Consider the following 21,067-nt stretch of genomic DNA (forward strand, 5'->3'; position numbering starts at 1 on the left):
ACATATAAAAACTACACCGTATCATTCAAGAAGTATGGTTTAGTAGAAAGATGCATTCCTATCAAAAATCGATATTTCGCAAATAGAAAACAAACAAATGGGGAAAAATGCTAAATGAAGTTCTATTTACCTATAGAAATTAGAGATCTGCAAAGTAGGTCCAGCTCGTACCAATTTTTTTAAAAAAAATCAGGTTCGGGCCTAATATTTTTTAAAAAAATTTTAAAATATATCCAAATTCCTAAACTTTATGTTGAATTTTTAATTTATTTATAGAAACAAGACGCCATATAACATACTTTTATTTTGACTAATTATAATTAATATCCATATTTAAATAAATTCGGGCAGGGCCGGTATAACTTTTTTTTAAAAAATTCAGACTGGGCTTGAAAAATTGGTTTGATGCAGATCACTAATAGAAATTCAGAACACACATCAACGGGACGAATACCAGCAAAACTATTTAAGTGAAGGAGACTAAATACATTCTTGAACCGGGTCAAACCTTCTATTACTGAAAAATTAAAAACTTCTATAGTGAAACCTAACTAGTTAGACAAAGGAATACATAGATATTTTGGAGAAAACGATTTAGTTTGGATAAAAACCCCAGTTGAAAAAATATGGCATGAAGGAAAGATAATAAATCAACATGATAAATTCTCTTATAATGTAGAAGAAAAAGAAAATATAGTACGAAAACACGCCGACCAACTACGAACAAGGGAAGAACTAGTTGAACCCGAATCAATAATAGATGACAATATAAAGTTAGAAGATAAAATAGTAGAAACAATTAAAACAAGTCAAGAAGGAATTCAAAACTGCAATGCTAGAACGAAAGCAAACAAAAAGATTAATAGACGAACTTAGTGGGAAATAAAATATTTTATATATTTTAAAAAGTTATAATACTCAATGTTATTTAATTATTATATTTGTCATTCAATAATATAACTTAATTATATTCAATATTATATAAAAGGTCAGTTAAATTGAATAATTATAAAATAGTATATAATATAAGAATTGAGAATAAAACCATTGGCCTGGCCATATATATTATGATGTTTCTTAAAGATATAAAAAATTGTATAATTTTTGTAAGATTCAAGATGAGTCCTGTTATATATAAAAAGCAGATTTTGATGCAATATATGATCATTAATTTATCTTTTTTTTTAAAAAAACAATTATTCGTTACCTTAAAATCATTTGATCTTTCAACGGATAACCAATAACTAACTAGATCAATTATCTAAAGTAAGCTTATTTTATTTATTTAATATTCTCAAAAAATAAAAACCCTTCTGTCCCAAATATCAATTCATAATTTTAAAACTTAATAAAATTTAATCCGTTAGCTGGCGTTAATATTCTTATATTGAAAGAAAGCTTTTGGTATAGGGTTTATTTTGTATACACAAGAGAAGCTGATTTTTAAATATACTAACAATTAGGTTGCGTAGAGGTGGAAATTAAAAAATTTAAATTGATTTTTTTATTATCGAAAATTTAAAAATTTTTTTTTATTAAATCAAAACTTGTAATATATTTATTATGACAATTTTTTATATATATTTTCAATAAAAAACAAAGGTTAATATAAAAAGAATTTATAATATCAAATATAGTAAACGGCTAATACAAGAAAATAAAGAAATAAGTTAAGGTCTTAAATAAAATTATGTTAAGTTACAATTTAAAAAATAAATTTAGGTTACTATAAAAGTATAAGAGGTGGTCAAATATAAATTGCTTACAAAATAAGAAAATATTATTATTCTTAAAAAAACATATATTTTGCAAGGCTTTAAATAAGTATTTATTTAATTTATATTTTAAATTAAAAATTTTGGCGAGGTTAAGATTTAAATATATTCAAACCGCGCTTAAAAAATAAATTTAAAAATATGAGCTTTGTGGGTGGTGGTCTAAAAATATGTCTGTGAAAATCTATGTCATGCTTAAAAATAGTTATAAACTGTGGAAAAAGTGATGGATGAAATATTTTAGATTAGAATATTACTGTAATTTAAAGCTAAAGAGGGAAATATTTTTATATTTGGATAAAGGATATTACTTTGGTGAATATTTGATATAAGAAATTTTATTCATATAAAAAATATAAATATAACTATATTTGAATATTTAAGGAAAAAAACAATTATAATGCCCTTATATAAACGTGAGCGTATAAACTATATTTGTATATATAAACGTGAGCGTTATAAACTATATTTGTATATATAAACGTGAGCGTATAAACTATATTTGTATATATAAACGAGCGTATAAAAAATAATTTAATTTGAGATTACCAATTAAAATGTTTGTATTCAAATGATAAAAACATTGAATTAATTACAAACAAACTAGATAAATTAATTTCTATAATAAAAAAAAGAGATCCATTTTTAGACCTTTTTACGCATCAGGAACGATAACCATTTGGTCTTTTTTTCGGAAAATGGCGGATATCTCATGCTAAATTTATAAAAATAATGGGAGGGGGGAGGAGATAAGTAAAGTATAATAATGTTATTTGCTATCTCATGATTGGTAAATTAAAAGCAAAATGTAAGCCAGATATTGCTCCCGACCCCATAGTAATAGCGACAAAACACTAAAAAAAAGAAGGTATCGGATTCAATAAGATTGTGAAATAATGTAATTTTTATAGAATCTGAAATTTTAATATACACTCCATTTTGAAGAGCATTTAAACTTTGAAGAGAAGAAAACCCAAAATTATTTTATTCTATATTTTAATATGCATTAAATTTAAATTTTCAATTTGATATCTTTTGTCTATCTTATTTACAAAATTATGATTATGAAAATGAATATTAAATATTTATAATCTCTTTAATTTTACATTTATTTTTTTAAAAAAAAATGTATTTTATAATTTTGATCAATTAGGCAAAAAAAAGGGTATGAATAGGGAGGAAATACAACATTAATATTTTTCAGGCCATGAGCGATGATGTTACCATTGGCTTGACCCCATAAAACTCTAATTTACAATATCCTATCTAGGAGCTATAATAAATATTTTAGAGCTACTTATTTTTCTTTTAAAATACAAAATTATTTAACCCAGTTCTATAAAATGTAATTTATTCATTAGATGATTTAAAAATATAGTTTAACTATATACAGATAGTTTTACGCAGGAAAAACAAAGTGTTTATTTATCCAATTTCTTATTTAAACCGAACCAATCAGAATCCATGGGCCTAAACCGAACCCTTTATAACCTTTCAACCCAAACCCAGCGAATTTTTTTAGTTAATAGTTTTACCTACTGCCTGCATTTAGCTATAATAAAGCTTAAATTTAAATTAAACCCCAATATTAAATTGCCTAAATCAAATCTAAAAATAAATTTTTAATGGTTGATTAGCAGCTTTGTCTAACGGGTCGGATTTTTAAAAACCTCTAACTCATTGTAGCCAAAAAATACTGTCTAAATCTCGCGATTTCGATAATAGATGTCGAAACCGTTTTGCCATCTATGAGCAAAATCTTCAGATTCTGGATAAAATATTGAGTTAGTCGGTTTTAAAAATCGGCTCAGATCGAACCGTTTAACACTATGGTTGATAATAATAAGAGTATTAGAGTGTTCTATATTTTTACAAAAATTTCAGAATATTTTATTTAAAAAAATTATAGAAATTTTAAATAGGAGATCACAGTGCAATAATGGGAAATAAAATATGATTCCAAATTATATTTCAGCATTTTTATAGTAGATATGAAAGAATATAGTTAATAAAAAAATTAATTTGTCGGGGAAAAAAACGGATTTGGAACACAATAATACACTCTGCCGCTGAATCATAGTCTTAATATAAACATAAAAAGGGTAAAAAATATTATCTTTCCAAACCAAATATATATATTTTTAAAAAAAAAATTATATTCCTCTTTCATAAATTACTCATTTATGGCCTCGAACCACAGCGATGTTTTTAGGCAAGCCTTTGAGTTGGAAAACTGTTCGAATGAATATCTACCATGGTACTTTCCCATTCCGCTGTTTCCTACACCACCGAAAGGTAAATGCTCATCTTTACAATCATTTATTTCAAAAAAAAATGAACAATTTTTTTAGATGATCTCAAAAATAAAAATCAAATTATAAAGTTTATACATGTATAGTGCATGAAAACGTCGTTCATACAGACTCCCCCGCTAGAGGTTTCAGATATTATTTTATTTTGAACGGACGAATCATCGGTAAACAGATATAGCACCAACGGTTTTTCCCTAATTTAAAATAAAATGTGATTATGGTCACCTCTAAGAAATTTCTGTTACAACAGCTATTTAAATTTATATTCGCCTATTTATAGCCATATGACCTAAAAATGATTAAATTTTATTAAAAAAACTACTTCTAATATTTCCTTAACACTAACCCATATCTCTCTCAGAGACCTTCATGGGCTGGGCCAAACCGCAGGCCCATACTAATATATTTTTTAGGCCTGGATTTAAAAATTTTTTTAATGGGCTTGGGCCTAAAATTATTAAATTTAAATGATTTAAAACAGCTAATTTAAAGAAATATTGCCTTTTTCCCTTCTAATAATAAATTTCAGTATTGTAAACAAAATGATTGCCTAAATATATTTAAATATTGTTTATTTTCATTAAATAAAAAAAAATTAAATTTTTGGATATGGGCTTGGGCCGGGTTTGGGAAATTTTTTTAACATTAGATATAGACCACAAGCTTGGGGCTAAAAAAAATTTTTTCACGGGCCTGGGCTGGGTTTGGTCAAAAAATTAAGGCCTATGAAGGTCTCTGATCTCTCTAACCTTTTATCTATTTCTTACATCAGATATTTTAATTTAAAAAAACATAATTTCACCCAATCATAGCTTTCCTTGGGTTGAGCTATTTATCTAAAAAGGATATATATTTGTCAAAAAAAATATATATAAACATTTTTTTATACTCATAAAATTTACCCGTTATTAATTAATTCTATTATGCTTCCAACATTCTCTATCACAATTATAGGCAATAAAGGACCAAATATCTAAAGAATTTAATTTATATATATAAACTTAAAATTGATGATTCGATTATTATAAAAATGTAAATTATCAAACTTCTTCACGCATTATAGGAGCATCGATATTCACATTGACTAAAATGGTAGGTTCAATATACAATTCGACCTCATCAAATTTGCCACCGTGAGCTATTTCACAATCTTCCATTAATCCTTTGATCCGACTAATATATTTAAAATGGTTGAATATTATATAACAAAGTATTATAAACAAAATAGGGGATACGTAGTTTATAGGGATTTTTTATTCATGTCATAATTATTTTAAAGTACTTTTATTTTCATCCATTGCACAATTAATAAAAAAAATATCCCCCAAAACTTAATTGTCTAAAGTTAATCAAAAAAAATCATGAAGCTCATTCTATCCATCATTTGATAATGCCTATTATATGAATAGAAAAACGTTTTATATATAATATAATAAAAATTATTTCTAACTCAAAATGGAATTTATTGATAATCCTTCCATATGAATCACTTGATTTTGGATCTCCACCATAAAATTTAATGAGCAATTCTTTAGCTACTTTGATAAAAGAGTCCCTTGTATTAAAACCCTGGCAGATTAAATAATCAGGTGATAAGCATATCTGTCCACAATTAGAAAATTTTCCCCATAAAATTCTTTTAGCAGCTATCTCTACATCACAATCAGATAACAATATCGCTGGGCTATTTATATATAAGATAAAAATTTGACAATTGTATTAACAATACATTCATTATTTGTGTGTACATTATTTAGCTTAAAATACTAATGATAAAATTAGATTGATCAAAACATTTATTAAAAAATGACAAACCAATAATTTTATTTTATACATTATAAAAAATAAACCTTTTACCACCAAGTTCCAATGTTACCGGAGTTAAAAATTCAGCTGCAGCTTTCATAACTAATTTGCCAACACCTGAACTACCAGTAAACATTATGTGATCAAATTTATGTTCTTTTAACAAAGCAGATGTTTGTTCAGAATCACCTTCAATTACTGCAAAGCAATCATTGTCTAAATATTTAGGAATTAACTTAGCTAATAAAGCTGTTGAAGATAAAGAAATTGGAGAAGGTTTTAATATTGCAACATTCCCTTTTTGATTATATAACAAAAATTTTATTACTAGTAAATGAAATTAATACCTGCTGCAATAGCACCCATAAGTGGAATCAAGCTTAACTGAATTGGATAATTCCAACTACTTATAATAAGAACAATCCCATAAGGTTCCCTGACAACATAAGCTGAGTTAATTGATTGAACCCAATCTTTTTCTACCTAATTTTGTTGTTAATTTTTTAATTATTATGTATTTACACATTCTGGTAACATCCATTTTTTTAGATTGTTAACTATCACCGAGAGATGATTTCTAATAATCAATATTGTTGTAAATAATACCTCATGTTTATTCTAGATTGAATTTTTAATAAGTCAAAGAATTTCAAATAACTTTATGTAAATCCTTATACAAAGCATCACATATTAAATCTTCATTTTCCTTCAACATCAAATCAAATTGATTTAGTTGTTGTATTCTAAAATCATAGGAACGCGTTTTACCCTTCCTAAAACCACGCCTTAGTTTATTTATAATCTAAAAATAATCCTATAATTCCTATTATTTTAGAAAATTTACATCTTTCGCATCCATTCTAAAATTGCATAAATCCCGAAATGAGGATCTGATAATGACGACTGACATTAAAGGTGTGGATATTTCAATGGGACATTTAAAAAACCTGACATAATCAATAAAAGAGTTCCCATGAAAAAATAAATGAATAAACAACGAAATAAAGGTTTTTTTAGAGAAATATGGAGACAGATCAACCCAAAGATCTCTTCTTACAATAAATGCTTACTATCTTTGGTTATACCTATCTATGATTTATCCTTACATCGAATAATCTTCTATGCCTCTATTTTCATAAATTCACTTTGCTATTCTTGATATCTTTTTACGTGACATGATTTTAGCGTTAATCACTCTAGTGTTGCCAACCAAGCTACGATAGATATTCCTCAAAATTCATCAAATTGGATATTTAATTTAGGAGAAAAGAAAAAATAGAAAGCCCTTCATACGTTTGTGGTCATGCCGGACGTATTTATACGTACAACAGTTAAAAAACTGTTATTTAAACAACAAAAGCCTATACCCGAGAACTTCATTGGGAGGGGGATTGGATGATTTTAAGTAATCTTATATGATTACTGTCAATATTGAGAGATTTAATGCATCATATCTAAAGAATTACGATTTATAAATGAGTAAAATTTAATATATAATATTTAACTTATATGTTCCTTCCAAATAAGTTTAAAATTATTTGCATGCACTTATAATTTCATCAATTAGGTTCATTTTGAATTTGAATATTTCAAAACATATGGTAAAGATAAGAGGATCTGGTAAGAATAATAGGATCCTTTTAAGCTTCTATTTTTTTTCCAAACTTAATCTATGTTTTTAAGTTTAATTCCTCTATAAATCCCTATTTTTAAAAAGTGATATATGTTATTTACTTATTATTAATTTAGTTAAGGTTTCAATTTATGGTAATAAATTGATTATCGTAAATGCACTTTATATCAATATATAAACATATTATTGTTAAAATGAAATTATCATTATGATCTTTTATGTATAAAATAAAATTATACTTCATTATTATAAAATTTTATATCTTAAGCACTTTGGACAATTATATTTGAGACGTATTAAATTAGAAGCGTAGAATATTATAATGTATGCCTAACAAAGACTCGAAAATATTTCTTATGGAAAACAAAAAGCATCAACATTTAGTCAATTCCATATTCCAGAATTATTAAATCGAAAATGAATATTCAGGATTATGTAATAATTTAGAACTCATCTTTAAAGTTAAAAATATTGCGATCATAATTTTAAAAAAATCGGATTTGTTATTAACATAGCGTACATGGGTACGAATAATTAAAATAAAAATTTCAATAACTCAAATAATATAGAAAGCATTAATTATGTAACTTTTCTTGATTGTTATAGAAAATATTTAATGGTATCACTAATATTTTCCTACTTTGAAATAACTATACCTTAAAAAGAGGCGGAGAAACTTATTATATATTTGTCCAAATGAAAAACTATCACTAGCATGTTGATAAACTTCTACGAGATATTTTTATCTTAAGAGTAGGGCTGCCTATGTTGGATAAAGAGCTTCTGTCAAAATATCCCGAAGGAAATTTTGAACATACCGTGCGGTTAGCGATAGCTCCTTGGAAAGGAAACCCAGATAGAAGTTAACAAAATCAATAAACATAAGCTGAAGTAAAGTTCCAAAAACAGACATTTTAATAATAATAGTTATAATAACGGTAATAAATTTAATAATAATAATAGTTATAATGCTTACAAATTAAATATTAATAATAATATTCCCAATAATTATAAATCTTTTTAAGCCTAACTTCATATAAAAAAAGTCATATAATTTCGTTGCGCCAAGGCAGACCACATTAGCAAAAAATTGTAGAACTCATGCCTACAGATGATTACTATGTACACCTCACCTGTCATTTCCTAATGAACCAGCCATGCTGTCAGGACTGCGTTCAGTTAATAGAAGTTGCATGGAGACGTATTGGCAAACCATCGCCTGCGTATAATGGGGTATAATAATATCAAAATCAAAGTGTTTGGTAATATATAATATACAGTGAAAGTCGAAGTAAAAATAATTTCTAAATATTCCTGTTAAAGGAAGGAATTCCCTAATTTTTGGATGACTTTTCTTAAAGAATTCGATATAAAGCTTCCGGAAGAAGTTTGAATAAATAATATAAACATGAAGGTTCTCATTTTAAATATTATTGTATCAAATTTCCTCTGGTTTTTTTAAAAAAATTTGGCAAAATAAAACTCCAAAAGCATAGAAACATACAACCGAAAGCATTACCGATAGCTTTACCAGCAAGAAAAGTTCCATTTCTGCTGCGTCAAACCGTTGAAGCTGAGTTGGACAGACTTTTAGACACAGGCATTATCGAAAAGATAAATCCAATAACTCCATTTACTTGGGCTACCCCAACAGTTAATATCTTAAAGAAATCCAGTGCCCTGAGGATATGCTGAGATTTACGTTTAACAATCAACAAATATTTAGCTATAGATAATGATTTACTACCAATTTTCGTCGACTTGACAAATAGGATCACGGATGGTAAAATATTTTTATAGATGGATTATAGAGATATATTTTCATAATTCGGAATTAGTTCAGTAGATTTTGACTCATGTCGGTTATTATCTTTACCTAAGAATCTATTTGAGTCGACTAGTGTTCCAATAATATTTCAACGATGCAAAACCTATTTAAGGGAATTTGTTTCCTCTTGAATCAAGTTTAACAACGTTTAAGTTAAGATCAGTATCAGTAGTGGGTGGGGGGGGGGTCCCTTACAAAAGGGGTGTGTTAATAAATTTTTTACTCTGTTTATATATAATATTCTGGGGGTTAATTACCATCATTATTTAATTCTCATTTATTGAAATAAGCTTTATATACTTTTAATTAGAATTAGTGGTAGCAGAGGTGTTGCCAACTATTTACAAAAAGGGGGTTCCAAAAAGCATTAATTTATCTTTAAAAAGGTGTCTTATAAATTTAACCATTCAATTTATATAAAACTTTCTGGGGGTCTCAACCCCCATATCCCCCTTTTTGCAGGCCTTCGAACCACTTTTTCCCGGCCTTCGACTGCGTTTATTTCTTGCTAATCAAAATAAGATCTAAACAAATGTAAATTCTAACTCAATGCTTTACCCTCATAGTCGATAAAAACCACAAATATTAAAAAAATAAAAAAATTTTTTTAACAAGTTAGTCCTTTAATTTGTCTTTACAGAGTTAAAATGGATAATTTAAAAATGAACATTAAATATGGATAAATGAGCACTACAAAAATCAGTGCAAAAATTAGAATTTTAATGTGTTCTTTCCGGCAATGTGTTACTTTTTTCAACTTTAAATCGTTTTTTGAGGGCGTTTTTTTAATTTAAAATTGTGATTTTACCGACGAAAATGCATTCCAAGCATGTTTACAATACCTATCTTATGAATTGTAGGTAATTTTACCTATAACTTTTGAGTCATTTATAATTTATATAAAAAATATATGAAAATTTTATTTTAAAATTTTAAAAAAATCGCTCAAAAAATGATTTAAAGTTGAAAAAAAATATCACATTGTCGGAAAAAACACAATGACGATAACATATATATAATATACATCTCATTTTTATTTAAGGCGAAAGGAAGAAAAGTATAATAATAATGTCACATAGAAAATGCTACTTATTACATCCAAAAATTTTGTAGAATCACTAGTTGAACATTAATTAAAAAGTGGTGCTAAATTCGAAAAAAGGATGCTTTAAGATCCAAAGCACCTAGCTAATGACGCACTTGAGTAGCATAAAATAATATTATGCTATATTTAATTAAAATAAAAATATCCCTCCTAATATTCTATCCCAATTATATGAAATATATTTAATTGCTATATTTATTTTTTTTAACCTTGACAATGTTAGCTTATTTATCATTACCTTCGTAGATAGAGATACTGATATTAACGTCATTTTTTGGTTAATGTATTGTCAAATTTAATATGAAAATAAATGTAATGAACGAACGTAGTAAAAAAATTTATGATATTATTGTTTGTAAATTTGAAATTTCGCAAATCTTTAATAATATATTTATGAGGGCGTAATATGGGAGGAGGGGTACTTGATATAGTTAGATACAATTGGAATATATGTACCCCTATGCACATTTAGTATTTGCTTCGTTCCTTAATCCCCGATTGAGGAGTCAGTGGTAGCAAAGCTTTTTAAATAGTCATATCCGATCAAAGTTTCGATTGAACAATTAAAAACTTGGGTTATTTGAGTTCTTTTGTGGTTATCAATATACAGGAAGTTTCATAAAATCAACTGAGGATTTTAGTGTAGATAAATAAAGTCGTTTCCCTAAGCGAAGAAACTGATCCATTCGCAAAGTTTTCATCTATTGTAGCTGTGAAAATTCCATATACCTTCAACCAGTACAACGCTATTTTATAACTTACATAATTTACCAACACAACTTCTAAAACTAAAAGTAATAAATTTTCACTACTATTGGCCAACAAAATACATATCTATAAAAAAATAAAGAGTAGTTATAATTATAAAATCTCGTCCATTTTATACTTTTTTTGGGACAAAGAAATCACAAGTTCTACACGTGATATATAAAATCAGGCGACTCTTAATAGATAAAAATTAAACAAAGTAATTAAAAAAATATATATATTTTACGTGAATACATGAGTAAGCAATATAAATTTAAATAATAATATAACAGTAGCTATTTTGACATTAAGCATATCGGTGAGATTCATGCCCAGTAGTTTCTGTTGAAGAATTAACTAGAGGGTTAAGAATACATTTATTTCAAATTATTGGGTTATTGTGCATACATGAACGACTTCTATGAGAAATACGAAAAGGAGAATGAATTTCCTTGAATAGTCTAAATACTGGAGTTTAGAGGGGAAACGCAGAGAGCGTCTTTCGATATCAGGGAGAGTTTTTGGCAACTCATTTGATTAAAGGTATAGTTTTAACTAGATGGTTTTCTTAAATATTTATTCTTTAGGCACATGCGGCTATTGATAATCATATTTGTGCCTATGGAAAATAAACCCTCAAAATATCCCATTTTTCATTTTGCTCTGATTGCAATCTTTATATAATGTTTTTAGAATTTCAGTGATGTCGTTAGAATTTTCTACTTACGTGCTGGGGGAGGGAGGTAATTGATTTCTACTTTTATTTTGTTTTATTGATGATGCCGACGCGTATTTACATTTGGAAAATAACGTGAAATTACGAGAAAAATATGAATGATATGTATTTAAATATTCCTTAATTTTACATAATATCGTCTTTAAACTTTTATACTAAAAAATCCGGACTATTATAATATCAAAGGAAATACTACTAAAATAAAATTTATACAAACTACATTGGGAAATGTTATATTTGACATCATGGGATTATTTAGAGTACTGGACGTGGAGAGGGGACGAAAGTAACCATAAGATTTGATGTGCCAGCTAGCTCTGGGTAAGGAATAGGAGGAGTAGATTGGACCATTGATAACTGTTGATGTTTCAAATAAAAATGCACAATGTCAATTATCCATTATTTTAGAGAGGTCCCGGGATAGATGAGCTTTAAACACTGTTGAGGTAGAGAATCAAAAATAAAAATGGACTTAATGCTCCACACATGTCAATATAGACTCTTTCCTTTATTTTCCAATGTAAGCCAAAGGTTATCACACTATTATGCAATAGTAAAGATGTTCGATTAAACGCACAAATTAATGCAAAAATTAATAATCATTTAAATAATTAAAGTTGACGTAAAATCAGTGGAAAGTAAATAAGTGACTATCCACAAACTATTCCGTCCTCGTATAGATTTTTTTTCCTATTAAGTGTGCTAACATTCTTAGCCAATCATAACATCGAAAACTATGTGGGATCGTTTTGTGTTTTTTTTATCAACAATCCTGTGCTTTAAAATTGGCGCAAACAACCCCCCCCCCCCACTTAATTACACACAAATATCAAATTGGTGTTCAACAATGTGAGGCGACTTAATTGCGATAAAAAGGGGGGTAATTAAAATTAATTATAAATATGTTGCAAACAACAGGAAATATTATTAAATTTTTATGAAAAAAAATCTCTATTACAGTGTTGTGCAGATTAAAACTTATTTGAAAAAATAAAATTATTTGACTGGCAAAAAATTGTTAAAATAACATATCTATATATTCTTATTAATTTTTAAAAGTTAAATAATTTTATTTATAAACGAATTAAAGAATATGGAAATGTTTTAAATTAAATCTGCAAAACTGTCTATAAAATATCATTGATGATCACTCTGAAGTATAAAAAAAGGTTTGCAAAAATCTGTTTACTTGTTATGACAATTTAAATTTAGTAGCTATTTGCCTAGTTAAGTTCTCTAGGGTTAAGCTAAAAGGAGTTATTTAATTTTAGAAAGTGTTGAGTATGGTTCTAACTTAGCATAACCAAGGGTTAAAAAAAAAATTTTATAATTAAAATTAATTTATTTCACATTCTTATCTTATTGATTTTGAATTTTTTTCAAACAAGAAAAAAATGACTCATGTAAATTGTAATTTAAATTTTTTTTTTAAAAAAAATCGATTTTACTTTTACCAATACCAATATATAATTTATTTGTTCAATATCGGCAAAAAAAAATAATCAAAAAAAGATAAATATTATATTACTCATAAAAACGGCCTTGAAATAATTTTTTTTTTTTGCGATAAATAATAAAACGTTTCATTTCTCCTTTTTTTTAAACGAAAAAATAAAAAAAAACTTTACGAAAAATATTTTTTTCAAAAAATAACTTAATTGATTTTTTAAAACAAAAATTGACCAACTCGAAAAACTCTAACGAAAGTGATCTGAAAAGTTTTTAACAAACTCGTAAAAATTTTTGGCACCGTTGTTTATAAATAATTAAATTATGTCTGAATATCGCGGAGACATATCTATTCCCGTCAGGAACGAATCCAGGAGTTATTGGTCTTCCGAGGGCAGGTCCTTGAAAGATAAATTTGCCGAAGAAAGGAGAAAAATGGAAGCCGAAATGGAAAATTTGAAACAAAAATTTCACTTTTCCAAAGATCGTCCAGCCTCCTCCATCGAACGTTCGAATTTCGACAACAGCAGAGATTACCAATCTTCCTCTTACTACGATCAGAGTAGCAGTAGCAATCGAGATAATTATTCTAACAGGAGTCCTCAGAGATACGATACTTCGTATTATCCCGAGAATACATACAGGCAACAAACCGCTTCTTCTACATTGGCGCCTTATCAACCGACCGGCTCCATCCAAGGTTTTGGCAACCAACCAGCCGGCCCCATCCAGGGTTTTGGCAAAAGTCCCGAATGGCGCTATGTCGAAACTGGGCCTGATGGTCGAAAACTGGTTAAACTACAGTTCGATATGATTAATTACCAACCCAACGAGATTCAGGTCTTGGTGGATAACGATTTTCTCAAAATTCGCGCCAAACACGAGGAAGGCGGTCCTAACAGGTATAAATTTAATTTTTTAAAATAACGCAGGTAACCCCTCCTAGACAATGACGCTCCTCATTACCAAAATAAAAATAGGATGCCCCCTCCCCTAAAATTTTAATAATCCCGTTGCATTACAGCCCCCTCCTTTCTTGTTTTGCGAACCCCCCAAAAAATAACTTATTTTTTTAATAATGAAAAAGCGTTCAATATCGTTATATTTTAAATTTCTAAGATCTTGTTACCGGGAGTACAATCGTGAATTTACTCTACCCTCGGTTATCAGGAGCAATCAAATTATATCCCATCTTTCGAGAGATGGCATACTAACCGTAGAAGCCCCGCTTCCCCAAGACTTTGATTACCGCAGAAATGATATGGGGTTCGACCTGAAAGTGCCAATTGAGTATCGACAATAAGGTGATTGGAAAGCTCAAAACGTTTTCTTTATGTTAACTTGTAAATTATAGTAAAGTTTGTATAAAATCTTTTTTTTTGCCCCTCCTTTTTTAAAAAAAATAATATTAAGATTAACTACAAATAACAAACTGTTTTGTTTTAAAAAAAAATTTAAATTTAATAATAAAAAGAAGAAGAAGAAGAAATTTTATTAACCTCGTCGTCGAGAATTATATAAAAAATAAATAAAACTAAAAGTAATATGTGAAATATTGTTTGATAATTTTACACACTACATTACACATATCTTTCTTATGATTTTTTCTTCCTTATTCGGAGTTTCTAAGAATTGATAATTAAATTAGCCATCTTATCACAAACAAAAAAATAAGTTAATTCTAATTTTAGGATTTATATTTTGCGCATTAAATCATAAATAATCCTTATTATTTTCCCCGCGACCTATTCAAAAATTAAATCAAACTTTAGAAAATCATATATATTTATTATCCCCAGAAATCCATTAAATTTATTAATTTCATCCGCTAATTTTTCCAAGTTTTTTTTTTGATTTATTTATTGGAAATTGAAATCAATATATTTTATTTAATCTAATATATATAATTATATAATTAAATAATTAAATAAAATAGAGAGAAAGATATAAAACTATTTTAAAATACATTTTTAGAAACAATGTTTTTTTTAAAAAAAAAATTCTTTCAAAAAATTTTGAGGGATTATTTTTTTTTTGTGATTGATTTTAAGTTTTTTTACTTGACATGTATTATCAAAGAATTTTGGAAATCGATATTCGCATATTTTTCTTACTTTTTTTTGAAAAAAAATTAATTTTTTAAAATCAAGGTTAATATTGAAACTTAATGTTAAAAAAAAAGAAAATTAACACTCTTGTTTAAATTTCAATTAATCACGTGGTATCGACAAGGGCGGGACAAAAGTCTCCGCGACCGCATGGCTATTTATTTGAGCACGCCCAAATCAAGAAAATTAGCCTCCTTTTGTTGTAGCATATTTGAATGTGTTGAGTGCTAAAGACACAATCATGTCTAGCTATCGTTTTGTGAAGCTAATAATAGAATCGTATTTAGGAAAATAATAGTTTATTAAATTATAATTTTTATTTTTAATAAGCTAGATAATATATTCCAATTTTTTAAGAAATTATAATATATTATATATTATTAAAGAATGCAATTCTATATTTATTTCCATTCACCACAACATTATGATATGTTATATTTGAATCTAAGTACTGTCCGGGTATCTAACCCATATGGTAAAATTTTGAGGATCTCCAGGCTGGGATTAAAAGTCTATAAACCCGGGATGAAAAAACTTATGTTCCCAAATGCTACACAGGAGCAATTTCTCTCTTGTCATTTGGTTTTTATTCTTGAATGACAGGTGCAAGCAAGAGTTTTTTTAAAAATCGTTTCAAGGAGACTTTTAGAAATCTCTCGACTCAGCGGAAAAACTTGCGGAATTGGTATGGGAAAATAATTCATTATGATTGAATAATTCAATATTTATTTACGCTTGCCTTTATTTTCCAAAATTATTTAAAAATAACAAAAATTTTTTAGAATCCGGTCCGGGCCGGAAAATTTTCTCAAAATATTTGACCTTTGTAGATCTTTTATTTGAATAGCTAATTTTTTTTTTATAGAAAGGAGGAAGAGGGGGGAGGGGTTTAATATGTGTTTTTTTAAAAAGAAACAAAAACTGTTTTAATATTTCAAGGTGAAATTTTTTTTTTCATTTAATTTTTATTTTTTTCGTAAAATTGGCAAAAAATTTTTTTTAATATTATTTAATCTAAAGGAAATTAATGATTCTCTTTTTAATTTCGATTGTTATATTTTTTAAAAAAATGTTTGCTTTGTCATTTAAATTCCTTATCATCCATCTTAATATGCGCACAAATGGAACGTTTTTCTACGCAGCGTTTCAAAACGCAAATATAACATTTTAAATGCATTCGTTATAAATTGATTTTTTTTGATATATATTTAGACATTTCATATTAAAAAATTAAAAATTTACGGTTCATTTTAAACATAGCTGTGTTTACGTTTTTTATTTGCGCTTTGAAACGGTTGAAACGTTCAATTCGTGCGCACTATGAAGTATTTTTTTTAAACTAATTTTTAAGATTTACAATAAAAAAAAATAAAATGAAAATTTAATGATAAAATTCAAGATTAAATTATAGAATTTATATATAAAACTACCATACCACCCCCACCCCATTTGTGTTTAGAAATTGATAACTCTTTTTTAGACTAATTTTGTCAACAAATATTGATCAATTTTTAAAGCCTAACCCTTCCCACTAGTTCCAAAAAAAAATATCACGTTTTGTTAATGCTCTTGAAATATCCAACAAAACAATTTTAAATGTTTTAAACCCCGAACTAGAACCATTTGAATTTTGGTTTCAATGTTTATTTGATTGAACCCGCCGAAATATTGGTATTGTTAAACGGCTTGATTTTTTAAAAACGGCTACCTCAATATTATAGCCAAAAAAAATATAACGCGAGCCTGTTGATTTCATTCATAAATGGCAGAAAGGTTAGGACATCTATTCACAAAATCTCGAGGCCTCCTAAATTTTATTTTGACTAAATAACATAGAGCCATAAGTAGTGTTATTAAACCCCTCCATTTGAGCTGAATTTTAAAAACGTCTAACTCGTTATTTTATCCCAAAAAATATTACGCAAGTCTGAAGATTTTGATGGTAGATGGCATAAAGTGGGCATTCTCGAGGCTTAGACAATATTTTTTTTTGGCTAAAATATTCAGTTAGCCGTTTTTAAAAATCGACTCAAATCGAGTTATTTAACGACACAAATTATAACTCGTGAATTATTTATTGCATCAAATCATCTTTGGATGTAATTTAAAAAAAGAACACTTTTTTTACGCCTATAAGAGGTAGCGACTGACACGATAACTGTTCGCAACCTCGTTTATTTTTTTAAAAAAAAGCAGTTTTTGTCTAACTAAGAAATAAAAATTATATAATTCTTGCCAATATAAATATAATAAATTTATATTTTTTGGCACAAATTAAAAAATCGTAAAAATTTTTGAACATTTTAAATTATTCGTAGGTATAAAAACAAAATCAGGAAAATTTATAATAATTATTCCTAAGAGGATAATGTCAAATAACACGTATCTAATATATTTATTTCTAGTTTTTAATCCAACTTTTTATATTTACTCTATAATCAATGATAATGTTTTTTTAATAAAAAGAAAATTAAAAACTAGAGCCAAAAAGATTTTAAAAATTGACGAATAATTTATAGATTTTGATTGAGGGGGGTTGACAAATGTGAAACTTTTCGTAAATATCATTTCAAAATTTATAAATTATAAGAAAATTAATTTTTTTAGACGGTTTAGAAATTTCGTTATAATAGTGTTTTATCCAGAGACCTTCATGGACCTTAATTTTTTTTGATCAAATCCGTCCCAGGGGCGCAGTAAAAAAATTTTTAGAACCTTGCCTCAGCCAATATTTAATATTAAAAAAAATTCTCGAGCTCGGCCCAAGCCCATAATAAGTTTAAAGTATTATCCAAAAAATTGATTATGTATTTAATGAAAATAAACATTATTTAAGGTATATTTTAAGGCAATCATTTTGTTTACAATACTGATATTTAACATTATTAAGAAGAAAAAAAATGCAAAACTAAGGCCCAAGCCCATTAAAAGTTAGAAAACCCAGGCTCGGCCCAAGTCTGCTAAAAATATATTATAAATTTTTTTTTGCCTTAATAGATTTTTCATTTCTAATTGTATTAAGGCACTTGGACCAAGATTTGTGCCAAACCCGAATTCATGGTTTGGGTCTTTTTTTCTGAACTCGTACCGTCTAGGGACAGTTTAAACTGAACCGAATCTACATTTTTTTTCTGAAAGGTTACAGCTGTCCCTAATTTAATTACCGTTTAAAAAAAAAATAATTTACCAGTAAATCTTTGATTTAACCGTTTCTTTTTTTTAAAAAGTGTTAAAACTAAAGTATATATTTCATTTTAAACATAATTTATTTAGCTTTTATTGATTTAAATATTGATATGAATGCCCATTTATATATAATAAAATCATGTTTATAATTCTCTTTAGAATTTTAAATTTAAATTGTCGAATGTACATTGTATATTATATAGTCGAATTAAAATTAGAGTATTCTATATAGAGAATTCTATTGAGCTCCTGATATGTATAAAAAAGAAGTCGTTTGAAACCATAATTTTTGCCAATATAAGTGCCTAATGGTGTAATACAAGCAGCAATCGACCCCTCAGTATAAGAATAGGCCTAGACCACACCATTTTTAAAAACTTTTCCAACCTGTTATTCCGAACCTGGCTAAATCATTTTAAGACCCAAATCCCCTCGTGTCATTCTTATCAATAAAATACAACTTTTTATCGCGCAAATTGACCGTTTGGATTTTAAAAAGTAACGCATCCCTTGTTTAAATTGAGGCTGCTGCTTGATTAATATCTTCGATACAAATTTTTAACTAAAGTTAAAAATAATTGGTTTTTGTAAATTACATATTATCGTCTGCCTTTTTTTATTTCATTAATTTTTAATATTATATTTTAAATGGTAAGTAAATTATATTTTTTTATACGCTTTTATATAGTATTGCTAAATGATGAATAAAAAAAAGTATGGAAAAATGGTTTTTAGCGGCAATCGATAATTTGATCAATTTGCACATATATTATTTGAAATGCATATTTTTGCATTTGCAACTCAACGTTTGAAAGGCTCAATTTATGCACATTATTAGGTAGAAATATTTTTGCAGTATTGATTTTTATTTTAGAAAATCCAGCTACAAAATAAAAGATTTGTATAAAAAAATTGATAAATTAATAATTATATATTATTATGTTTGTAGTAATACTATTTTATAATTCAAGTAGTAACTTTCTTGGGATTGAATTTATTATTCCAAATTAATAAATAATTATATACAATGATTATGTTATTGAATTCAAGTATACTTTCATAGCATATAATCTTAATATTGCAACATAATTTAAAAAAATTTTTTTTTTTGGTTTAGCCTAAACATAAACACCACGTTTTTTTGCAATTTTTATAAATATAATTTTTGCGACACAGCGAACCCTATAAATATTAATTTATATAGCAATATAATATAAAATTTTTGTTGAGTTAAAAAATTAAAACGAGAAAATAATATATTTCTTAAAGCAAAAACTCTCAGACAAAATTTATGATTTGGCATCAAATACATAAATTTTTAAATGGGGTAATAGATTTTTTTAATGCTTATACAAGCAAGGGAAATAAATAATAAATCAAATAATTGTTGTAAGAACCCAGTATATTCATTCTTAAAATATAAAAAGAAAGACAGTTTAGGGGCCTTCAACATTTTATTATTAAATCCTATATCCATCAGATAAATAGTAACGTCCCCCGAAAGTGTAAATTTTTCTGTTGAATAACAAAGAACATTACAAGAGAGTTTGGAAATAACATAGGATACCTGTCAACTTGATATCTACTTATATTTGATAAAAAAAGACTTGGTGCCTATTTCTTAATCTTAGGATCAAGATAGAAAGGTAAACTGCAAGAGCTGCTTTCTTTTATAATTACTATTAGAGGGTTGCGGGACAACTTGCGCGAACTATTTCTACAGGCCGGGCAATTATTCCTCAAATTAAAGTTAAGAATTAGGCTAATTTTTTGTCTTTTTTTTCATAAAAAAATTTTCAAATGACCGGTCGCTCACATATGAAGGACTAAATTTTTGAATTATACGCATCACAAATCACATAACAGGTAATAATGTTTGAGATCAAAAACTATAAATCTTACCATCTAAATCATGAAAAATTCCAAACTGTAGACAGAAAAGAAAAATAATAATATTAAAAGCAAAATCCTTGTTACATTATTTTTTGCATTTATCTTGCTATCTTATAAGGGGCTTATTTAAAATTTAGAAAATAATCGAATAAAATTTAATATGAGATCTCTAAAATTATTTATAACCGAAATTAGATCATTTACTCTGGGTTAGATTTATAGTTGGGTAATGGCTATATGTCAGCTAATCCAACTCAATCTTCAAGCGCCTGCGGGAGAAAATACATTAACATTAAAACGTTTTAATTTATTTGAGTTTCTTCCAAATTTGAGCTGCTATCTTTTAAAGAAAAACCTCTAAGCCAAAGTGATAGTTTTCGGCTAAAACCTTGACTTAGCAGGCTAAAAATTGGCTTTAACGATTAATAGTAATTATCCAACTAGCTTAGATCACGAGTCAAGATAAATGGTTATCGATTTTTATTACAA

At 27.0% G+C, this 21,067-nt stretch overlaps 2 protein-coding genes across 2 annotated transcripts; one reads left to right on the forward strand and one right to left on the reverse strand.

The window, feature by feature from the left end:
* Window positions 1-1,660: 1,660 nt before the first annotated feature.
* Window positions 1,661-6,802, reverse strand: LOC135927558 (aldehyde dehydrogenase family 3 member B1-like). The gene is made up of 11 exons (XM_065463618.1): window positions 6,738-6,802; window positions 6,552-6,695; window positions 6,416-6,511; window positions 6,241-6,376; window positions 5,938-6,190; window positions 5,538-5,771; window positions 5,134-5,260; window positions 4,990-5,060; window positions 4,166-4,281; window positions 3,953-4,082; window positions 1,661-2,490 (listed from the first exon to the last, which is right to left on the reverse strand). Exons 1-11 carry the CDS (start codon window positions 6,750-6,752, stop codon window positions 2,421-2,423), a joined length of 1,392 nt encoding a protein of 463 aa, XP_065319690.1. The 5' UTR covers window positions 6,753-6,802; the 3' UTR covers window positions 1,661-2,420.
* Window positions 6,803-13,537: 6,735 nt separating this feature from the next.
* Window positions 13,538-15,334, forward strand: LOC135925914 (heat shock protein 27-like). The gene is made up of 2 exons (XM_065461492.1): window positions 13,538-14,293; window positions 14,511-15,334. The coding sequence occupies exons 1-2, from the start codon at window positions 13,716-13,718 to the stop codon at window positions 14,692-14,694; spliced, it is 762 nt and encodes a 253-aa protein (XP_065317564.1). The 5' UTR covers window positions 13,538-13,715; the 3' UTR covers window positions 14,695-15,334.
* The last annotated feature ends 5,733 nt before the right edge of the window (window positions 15,335-21,067 follow it).

The sequence above is a fragment of the Gordionus sp. m RMFG-2023 genome, chromosome 3, assembly GCF_954871325.1.
Source record: "Gordionus sp. m RMFG-2023 chromosome 3, tfGorSpeb1-WG-v2, whole genome shotgun sequence".
Taxonomy (NCBI): domain Eukaryota; kingdom Metazoa; phylum Nematomorpha; class Gordioida; order Chordodea; family Parachordodidae; genus Gordionus; species Gordionus sp. m RMFG-2023.

Coding starts and splice junctions, on each gene's coding strand:
- LOC135927558 (XM_065463618.1), bottom strand. Junction 5,772..5,937: donor TTGGAACTTGGTGGTAAAAG/GTTTATTTTTTA, acceptor ATATATAAATAG/CCCAGCGATATTGTTATCTG. Junction 5,061..5,133: donor CTCCTATAATGCGTGAAGAA/GTTTGATAATTT, acceptor TAAATTCTTTAG/ATATTTGGTCCTTTATTGCC.
- LOC135925914 (XM_065461492.1), top strand. CDS start 13,716: ATGTCTGAATATCGCGGAGACATATCTATTCCCGTCAGGAACGAATCC. Junction 14,294..14,510: donor GAGGAAGGCGGTCCTAACAG/GTATAAATTTAA, acceptor TAAATTTCTAAG/ATCTTGTTACCGGGAGTACA.